This window comes from Myotis brandtii, unplaced genomic scaffold (genome assembly GCF_000412655.1).
Source record: "Myotis brandtii unplaced genomic scaffold, ASM41265v1 scaffold1163, whole genome shotgun sequence".
Lineage (NCBI taxonomy): Eukaryota > Metazoa > Chordata > Mammalia > Chiroptera > Vespertilionidae > Myotis > Myotis brandtii.
In genome coordinates, this window is record NW_005354025.1 from 266,070 (window position 1) to 275,496 (window position 9,427).

Consider the following 9,427-nt stretch of genomic DNA (forward strand, 5'->3'; position numbering starts at 1 on the left):
ACTTGTTCTTCCCTCCTGTACCACCATTCACTCTGGATTTCTTGGAATTCCATTCCCCAGCTCACTCTTCCCCATTTCCAGCCCTTCCTGGCATCATGGACACCCTGGCCCCTCATTTATTCTTTCATCCATCCATCCATTCATTTAGGCCAGTATCCTCTTCTAGACAATCTCTTGTTATGATTAAGAACTTTGCCTCTGAGGTGGGGTGGCTTGGGCTTGCATTCCACACTATCACTTCTTCTCTGTGTGTCTCAGTTTACTCAACTCTAAAATGGGATAATCATGACGTACACTCCCTCATAGGAATTTTGTATGGATTAAATGCTAATTCTTGTACAGAGTTCTCTGCATAGTTTCAAGCCCATTGAAAGCACTCTGCCTATGTAGGCCATCCTCCTCACCATCACCACCACCAACTTCACCACCACCACCTTCACTTCACCACCATCAACTTCACCACCACCACCTTCACCTTCACCACCACCACCTTCACCACTACCACCTTCACCACCTTTACCACCACCACCTTTACCACCGCCACCTTCACCACCACCACCTTCACCTCCACCACCTTTACCACCATCTTCACCATCACCATCTTCCCCACTATCATCTTCACTATCATCTTCACCAGCAGCAGCAGTACTATTGCTTTTGAGCTTGGCTGCTATCAAGGAGCCACTCTTGAGGTGTTACCAAGAAATAACCTGTTTTAATAATTCTGAATATTAAATATATGCCAACACTCCCCTCATACTATCACTTAATTACAAAGACAGTTGAACGATGGGTCTGCAAGGCTGGTGGGGAAGCACACTGCCTGCATTACCTCAGTAATCCTTGCATCCTTGCTGAAGAAGGTTTTTTACAGATGGTGAAACTGTGGCTCAGAAAGGTCAAGTACTTTGCTCAAGTTCATACACCTAATCCAGCCTTAGAGCCAGAATTAAAACCCAGAAACTTTGACTCTAAAAGCCATTGTTTAATCTACGGTTACATATGTTGATAACCATGCATTGATTTAAAAAAACAAACAAAAAAAACCCAAACACCACAACTTTTGACCATGCCTTCAGATAAATGATCTCATTGTCGTGCCTTTGACTGAGAAACCAACGTCTTCTACCTGAGACTGCACAGCCTCCTCAGTCTCCCCGAAACTCCTGCCCCCACTCTGGCCTCTCCAGCCTTTCTCACGCAGTCAGAGAGGTTGTTCTAAAGCACAGGTCAGGCGGGTGGCCCGGCCTGGAACCTTCTCCAGTGCCCTGAAGCTCAGCTTACTTGGCTTGTGTGATAGCCTCAGAGAATAGCTTGGCCGCCTCAGCAATTGTACATATTTCAGGTGGGGGACACCAGGAAGGGGGTTCGGAGTGGGCCGGGGATGGGGAAGGAGGCCAGAGGCTAGGAGAAGAGAGGGCTGGTGGGGAGAAGATGGCAGTTTCTTTGCAGGGACGAACGTTGGGGGAGAACAGAGGTAATCCACGCTGAGGTGGCGGTTTGCTGTGGGTGGGGGCGATGACCCTTTCTTTGCCTCTCACTGGACTCCTCAGAAAAAGAGACATGCCTGGTTTTTAGAGCTGGAGTTGTGGTTTCACAGGGCTGGAAGGGCTGCAGGGGGTCTGGGGAGGGCAGAAGTATCCAGTGATGCATGAAGTGTTTGGACACCGAGGGCCCCTCCCGCTCTGACCGGAGCCCCTCCTACCTTGCCGTTCAAGGTCTTTTGGAGCGAAGACTCGATTTTTTTGTGGAAGAGTTGGATCAGCCACCTGGAGATTGACATGTGGGACATGCATGAGGCTTCCCAGGTGTCCCTGGGCCGCCCCGAGAAGGTTGCCTCATCTGGGAAGCCTTCCTCCCCCCTTCCATATAGGCATAGGCACCCTGGTCCCTGGGATGCACTCACCCATTACACACCTCTGCCCCTGTGGGCAGGGACCTGTTGATAAGGTTATTTCCTCAATAGGGGCGCGGCCAGGCCCCTGCCCCGTCTCAGCCTCATTCCTGGCCACTCCCCTTCCCCTCTGCACTCCAGCCAAGGGGCTCTGCCAGATCCTCTTGTGTCCTGTGCTTCCTCCCACTCCAGGGCCTTCGCACGTGCTGTTCCCTCTGCTAACACATCCCTGTCCCCAGCAATGATCTCATTAACTCCTACTTATTCTTTTCATCTCAACTCAAATGTCATTTCATCAAGGAAGAACTGGCCAACCCCAGACTAGGTCAGATCCTCTTGTTCCATGTGTTTGCCCACTCTGTACCTCTTTTTTTTTTTCCCAATCTTACATCCTTTTTGCAATTCTCCGTGAGCTACTCATTAATGTAATGATCTGATTAATGCTTGTCTTCCCCACTGGGCTGGAGGCTTCAAGAGAACAGGGACTGTGTGGCTAAGAATCTGGGGCCAGAGAGTCTTGGGCTGAATCCCTTCTCAATCATCACTAGGTATGAAAACTCAGGTTATTTCCTATGCTTTCTGAACCTGGGTTGTCTCCCCTGAAAATGGATTAACCTCAGTGTCATCGTGTGGACGGAATGAGGGGATGCAGGTGCTTAAAACAGTGCCGGCTACGGTGAGCTTCCAATCGCTGCTAGCTGGTTGGCTATTGCTACATTGGTACTGGCCACTGCTGTTTCTTGAGCACATTGCATAAGTCTGGTGCCCAGGATTCGTAGTAGATATGTGTTGACTGGCTGGCTGGCTGGCTAAATGCCTGCAGCTTTGTGGTGAGGATTGTATAATGCGCTGCACATCCAGTGGTCAGCACAGAGCCTGGGGCAATAGAATGAGCTCAGCAAGTCTGCTGAATGCATGCTGGGTGAGCAAGTGCCCCCTGGAGGCCGGGACAGTGTCTGCTCCCTCAGAGGGCTCCTGTCCTCTCCCCTACACCCGAGGCCTCTAAACCAGGCCTGGCAGGGAGGTGACACTCAGGGCATGTTTTCTAAACTCAGGGATGATTAGGACAGTCCTCCTTGACGTCCCCCTGCCACCCACAGCCCCAGGAGGCCATACCCCAGGTGGCTGCCTGAGACGTGCACGTGGATGCTGTCAATGTGGTTGCTGCAGCCGGAGCAGGTGACGGTGGTGTGGCCTGAAGCAGGGTCGCAGCTCAGGTTCAGACCAGCCGAAATGGAGACGCCTTCCACACTGAGATCAAAGTTGCCGCTGGTTTTGCTGAAGGGAGACAAAGAGAAGGCTTGGAGCAAGCACTTTGAACTCCAGGCCGATGCTAGATGGTAGGTTTTGCTATTCCTCCCCCCCCCCTCCAGGTTCAGAGAGGGAGGCAGTGTGCTCACGGTCACACAGCAGCTGAGTGAAATCTGGAGTCCACCCGGAAGTTTCCACCCATGTCCGCCTGGCAGAACCCTGCTCTCACCCACTGCCTCAGCCTCTGCCCATGCTGTGTAGCGTGGGGAGTATTTCTTCCCCTCTCTGAGCTTCCGTTGCCTCATCTGGAGCCTGCAGTAGCAATGGGACACCAGCTTTGCGACTAAAAAGCTGGTTGTCTGGGGTCAATGACTTTAATCAATGAATGTTCTTGTTCATTAGCGGGGTTCATAACGCCTCCTTCGGGGATGAGTTTTGGTTAAGACGGTGGACATGAATGAAGTCAACTCTTCTACAATGTAATGAAGTATTACTCTGTGTGTGTGTGTGTGATCAGTAAGTGAAATAATAGATATAAAAGAGCCCAAGTGAAAACCTCAGCCATTCTTGCTGTAGGGAACAGACAGACCCAGTGGTCCTTGTAAGGGAGGGCAGATTCACACTCTTCTCCTCCATTTCCTCCCTGGATTCCCCACTAAGGAGAGAAGTTGCTAAAGTGATGGTCAGTCTGAGCCATCATTAGTGGACAGGGTCACTAATGTGGTGAGAGCCCAATATTTAGTTAGATTCAGGGTTTAGTTTGGCTGATTTGCCCGAATCTTTTACCCCTTCCTGCATCCATACCCCTCCCCATTGCCTATGGTGTGTGTGGGGAGCAGGGGAGCAGGGATGTGCATCCATGCACTTGACCTTGGGTATAGTCGTGTGACTTGCTTTGGCCAATGGCATATGAGAAGTGACCATGGGCCAGTTCTGAGTCTAGACTTTAAGGGGAACTGCATGTTTCCTGTTGTCTTTTTGCATCACCAAGAACATGCTCTGGGTAGCCCACTGGCTGTGAGAGGAGGAAGAGATACAGGTGGAGAAGAGCCGCCTCAGCTAAGCCCAACCTGGATAGGGGAACCCCAGCCAACACATAGATGTGCAAGTGATAATATATGACTTGTTTCAAGCCACTGAGATAGCAATGTTTGTTGCACGGCAATAGCTAACTGTTAAAGGGGTAAATTAAAGGTTCCACTTCACCTTCCATCCTAAGCCACATGCACTAACTCAGCCTTGCCAGTGTCCTGCATTGAGATGAGGACACATGTTCAGTTACTAAACGAGGGTTATATTGAATCTTCTGTGAAAAATTCCCCCAGGAACCCCAAGAGGACAAGTGGGGATGGGCAAGGCAAAAACTGGGCATTCCCGAGATCCTGGTTCTCATCCCTTCCAAGTGTCGCTAAGAGCTTACCCACACACTTAACAACCCCAGGCTTGGAAACGCACATGAAATTCTTGCGTGCCTTCCATTTCCCGCTGATCTTGACGCTGGCATCTGTCACGGAGAGAGCCAGGCCCTCGTTGGGCAACAGTCTTATCTGGGAACTGGGCAGCTGGACTTCACGGATAACCAGGCTGCGAAGAAGAAATGTTTGTTAGCCTTCGGGGGTCACACACAAGGACTCCGCCAATGGTTCATGTAGAATCATCCTTCCTGCCCAAGCCCTCCACCCCATCCACCCCACCCAACCCAGACGCTATGAAAGCAGCCCTGGGAACCCTGGGCACTGGGCAGGGTGGCTAAGCTTTGAAGTCAGACAAGTCTGTATTTGAGTCCTGCTCTTACATGTACTATTGTGTAACCCTGGGCAGGTCACTTAATCATCCTTGGGCCTCAGTTTCCTCATTTGTGAAATGGGCACAATAAATTCTGTCTTGCATGGTGCGTGACGATCAATAAAGATAAATGTTATCCAATGGATGACAAGTTCTGTAAAGGGATGAAATGTGTCTGTCTTTTTTCACTATTGTAGCAAAGCCAAAGCCTGCTGTGTCAGACACATAGTAAGTGCTCAAAAATATTTGTTGAGCCCTAGCTGGTTTGGCTCAGTGGATAGAGTGTTGGACTGCGGACTGGAAGGTCCCAGGTTCGATTCCAGTCAAGGGCACATGCTTGAGTTTAGGGCTTGATCCCTAGTAGGGGGCGTGCAGGAGGCAGCCGATCAATGATTCTCATTATTGATGTTTCTATCTCACTCTCCCTCTTCCTTCCTCTCTGAAATCAATAAAAATATATTTAAAAAAATATTTGTTGAGTGAATAGGTGTATAAAATTCTCTACAGAACATTGTGGGTCTTCCACCAGCACCCACACCCCCTTATTGCATTAACAGAGATGTCATTTAACTTTTCTGTGTTGCTCCAAAGAAAGCTGACTTTGCCTCCATCTTCAGGGGGGTGACGCTTAAGATTTGGGCATAAGCTAAGTAGCAGATTCTATTCCTCAGACCACGATGCGTGGTTCAGGAGTCTGTACATAACCTGAGATACACCAGAGTGAAAATCAGGGTTTTTGCTTGAGTTGCCAGGAGAAGGGGCTCTCCTTCCCCAGGACTCACAGTGCTAAGATGCTGGTGGCCACCTTGCCTCTTGGAGAAGACACCTGCCTGAGAGTTAGACCTGCCCACGGAAGTGATGCCCAGGGGTGGCCAGAGAGAAACAGGTGCAATGACATTTGAGTCTGCCTCCAGCTGACCTGAAGCTAGACTACTCCAGGGACCTCTCAGCCATGTGAGCCAGTAATTTCTGCTTAGGTCCTATTGGATTAGATTCTCTGTCCTTAAACCCTCTCCCCCCAAATCCTAATTGATATAGGGGCCTACCACAGAGTGTTGGGGTTCGTGACACGTCCCCCGGGGTGTCATGGTGAGTGCCTGAAAGACAGTTTTTATGGTGGAAGCTTGGGGGACTCCACTCTGAGTTTAGGAGTTTGTGGCCCTGTGATTCTAGGCTGTGGTGGCCCCGGAACAATACCACGTCCTGCTACTGACGATTGAGCTCGACGGGCCTCACCTGTAGAAGCTATATTCACCTTTCCCCAGGAACTTGATCTTAAAGCTTCCTGAGAAAGAGGGAATCTCCATCTTCTCCAGCTCCTTCTGCAGCGTGGCCACTCCCTGCTGGCGGGCTGAGGGGAGAGAGCAGGAGTTATTGTCAGGGGCACAGCCTGGGAGCCTGGGCCCCCGTCCATCGCAGGACAGTGGGATTGAAAAGGTCTAAAGCTACAGTTTTCTGTAAAGGGCCAGAGATTAGATATTTTTGGCTCTGTGGCTATTACTGTCTCTGTCACAACCACTCAACTCTGCTCTTATTGGCCCAAAGCAGCCATGGATAATATGGAAATGATGGGTGTGGCTGTGTTCCAATACAACTTTATGGACGTTGAAATTTCAATGTTGTATAATTTTCACATGTTGTGAGATATTATTCTTCCTTTGGCTTTTTTCAATGTTTAAAAATGTAAACATCATTTTTAGTTCTTAGGCCACACAAAAACATGTGGTGGGCCCTAGCTGGTTTGTCTCAGTGGGTAGAGCATCAGCCTGCAGACTGAAGGGTCCTGGGTTTGATTCCAGTCAAGGGCACATGCCTGGGTTGCGGGCTCAATCCCCAGTGTGTGGCGTGCAGGAGGCAGCCAATCAATGATTCTCTCTCATCATTGATGTTTCTGTCTCTCTCTCCCTCTCCCCTCTTCTCTGAAATCAATAAAAATATATTTTAAAAATTGCGGTGGCCCAGATTTGGCCTGCAGGCTGTGGTTTGCAAACCCCTGATCTAAAATATCACTCCTAAACATCCAGTCATGCCTCCTATGGGTATTGATTGCACATATACTCTGTGCCTAGCTCTGTGCTGTGCCCTCACAGGTATTCCATCTCTCTGGCTTTTGGACTATGTCTCTATAGGGCCTCTGCATGTGCCAATCCTGTTGCTTGGTCAAAGAACCAATAAAAAGGCAAACAATACCTGAGAAGGAGTAATTTTTAAAATGAGGGATCCCAGGCTTTGTGCTTTCCAAGAACTAGTTAGTAAATAATAATAATAATAATAATAATAATTAATAATAATAATAATAATAAACATCTATCAAGCTCTCTGTGCCAGGCACTGTTCTGGGCCTTGGACATGCATTAAGTTACTGAATCTGAACAATCCTAGGAAGTAGGCCCATTGTCACCCCCAATTCTCAGATGAGAAAACTGAAATTCAGAAAGGTGGCCACACAGCTGACAAGTGATGAAGCAGGATTTGAATCCAGGCCTTCTGGTCCCAGAGCCTGTACCCTGGGATGAGCCTTCTGGGGGGTCAAAAGTAAATAACACACACACATGTCACTGCCGGGGGGCGGAGGTGTGGGCTGGCCGGGATCTGTGGGTCGGCAGTGGCCAGGTCATGAAGGGTCTCGAATGCCATGCCCAGGGGTCAGGGCATCTGAGGGCACTAAGGAACCACTGACTGGTGTAAGTAAGGAGGGGGCACCAGCAGGTCTCCTGCATTTCAGAAATCCCGCTGTGGTTTCCACATGGGGTGTGAGTAGAAGGGGAAGCGGGGCTGCTGTGACAGAATCTGGAGACTTCCCGGTTTAAAGGCTGAGCCCACCCTCTGCTCCTGGCGAGCCTTCAGGGCCACACAGCACTGTTCAGAGAAGGGCCGTACTCCTTTCCCCTGGGGATTCAGAGGTATCCTGCCTGTGTCGGGTTAGGAATTCAGGGATGAGAGACCAGGTCCCCCGAGTCGGGACCTGATGCAGCAGTGGAAACCAGGGCTTGAGGTTCTGCCTTCTTGGTCTATTTCTCCACTCTTCTGCAGTTCATCATTCTGCCACTGGGAGGCAGCATCGAGCAGCTCCACTAGGGGACATCAGACAAGACCAGAGCTCAAATCCAGGCGGCCCTCTGGCCTACCCAGTCAGTGCCTTCTCCAAGTTTCAGTTTGCTCATCGTTAATGTTGCTGGTAACAGTATGCCCCACCCAGGGGGACATGAAGATGAAACGAGATGATGTGTGTAAAGCTCCTCGCTCAGAGGTGAGCGGGTCAGCAGGAGCGGCTTCCTGCCCCGCACGCCTCTATCTGGGGCTGGATGAGTGGCCTGCGGGACCCAGATGGGTAGTGTGCACAGTATGGCCGCCAAGCCCTGCCCTGGAGGTACCATTAAGAAAGGCTCTCCCTATGCTCCCTCTGCCCCTCCCCCTGCCCACTCAGCCTCTTCGCTGCCTGAGCTCTGCCCACGCCGAAGACGGAGCCAGTGATCTGGAGGCAAATGACAGGGCTGAGAGCAAGCTGGGGAAGAAAGTAAAGAGCCTAGAAGCCGGGGTTGAGGTTTGGGTAGAGGGAAGGCGGGTACCATGAAGATGAAACCCTTGGGGGCCCGGGCCCTGGACTTGGAGTCCTCCAGGCCCCGCACTCCAGGCCCAGCTCTGCTCCTGCCTGACCCTGTGATCTCGGGCAGTTCTCCTTGCCTCAGTTTCTTCATATAGATGGGTGAAGGGCCTACTTTGAGGAGCTGTGAGCATGCCATGCACTGGAGTTAAAGGGCTGCACACAGCTGGTGCTCAGTGAATGCTCCTGGGGGGTGGGAGAGGAGGGAAGGAAGGCCTTACCGTAGTCCAGGCCCTTCTGGGTGATCCTGGCCACGATGCCAGGGTTGGTGGTCTCCGTCACCGCTGTGCCCAGGGCAGCCAGCACCATCAGGGCTGCCCACCTCGGTGTGTCGTCAGGGCCCCTGGCCATGTCTTCGTCCTCCGGAGCTGGCAAAGCCTCGAGGTCTTGGCACGGAACTAGGGACCTACAAAGGAGCCGGCTGGGGAAACGCAAGTTACACTAGAAGCTAGAAAGGAGGAAGGAACTGCGGTGGGGGCGGGAAAGGGGGAGGACGGCTGCCTGCGGTTCCCCACCGAGGTTGGGGCCACAGCCCCAGAGGCAGCCAGAAGTGGAGTCTGGGAGGTGTGTGTGGTGTGGGGAGTGTGTGTGTGTGTGTGTGTGTGTGTAAGGCTCTGGCAACATTCCCACCCCCCTCTCTGAGCCCACCCACAGCCCTTCATTTAAGGACTTCTTGGGAGCTGGGTGGTGGGTACATCAGACAGAGCTCAGTATACTTTTCTTTTTTTCCTGTCCTATTGAGGCATAACTGACCTATATAATAAAAGGATATATATATATACAACATAATGATTTCTTTTAGAGATTCAATTCTTTTCATTCATTTTTTTAAGAGAGAGAGAGAGAGGAAGGGGGAGAGAAAGAAACATTGATTTGTTGTTCTACGTCTCTAT

The 9,427-nt window shown here is 50.8% G+C and overlaps 1 protein-coding gene across 1 annotated transcript in view; it reads right to left on the minus strand.

Moving 5' to 3' along the window:
• Positions 1-8,975, minus strand: part of LOC102256636 (bactericidal permeability-increasing protein) — a 28,371-nt gene extending 19,396 nt beyond the window's left edge. The window contains exons 1-5 of the mRNA XM_005858247.2: positions 8,756-8,975; positions 6,167-6,281; positions 4,601-4,729; positions 3,011-3,172; positions 1,706-1,769 (exon numbers count right to left, since the gene is read on the minus strand). Of these exons, the coding sequence (XP_005858309.1) occupies positions 1,706-1,769; positions 3,011-3,172; positions 4,601-4,729; positions 6,167-6,281; positions 8,756-8,885 (600 nt within the window). The 5' untranslated portion in view covers positions 8,886-8,975. The remainder of the gene's footprint in view (positions 1-1,705; positions 1,770-3,010; positions 3,173-4,600; positions 4,730-6,166; positions 6,282-8,755) is intronic.
• Positions 8,976-9,427: the final 452 nt, after the last annotated feature.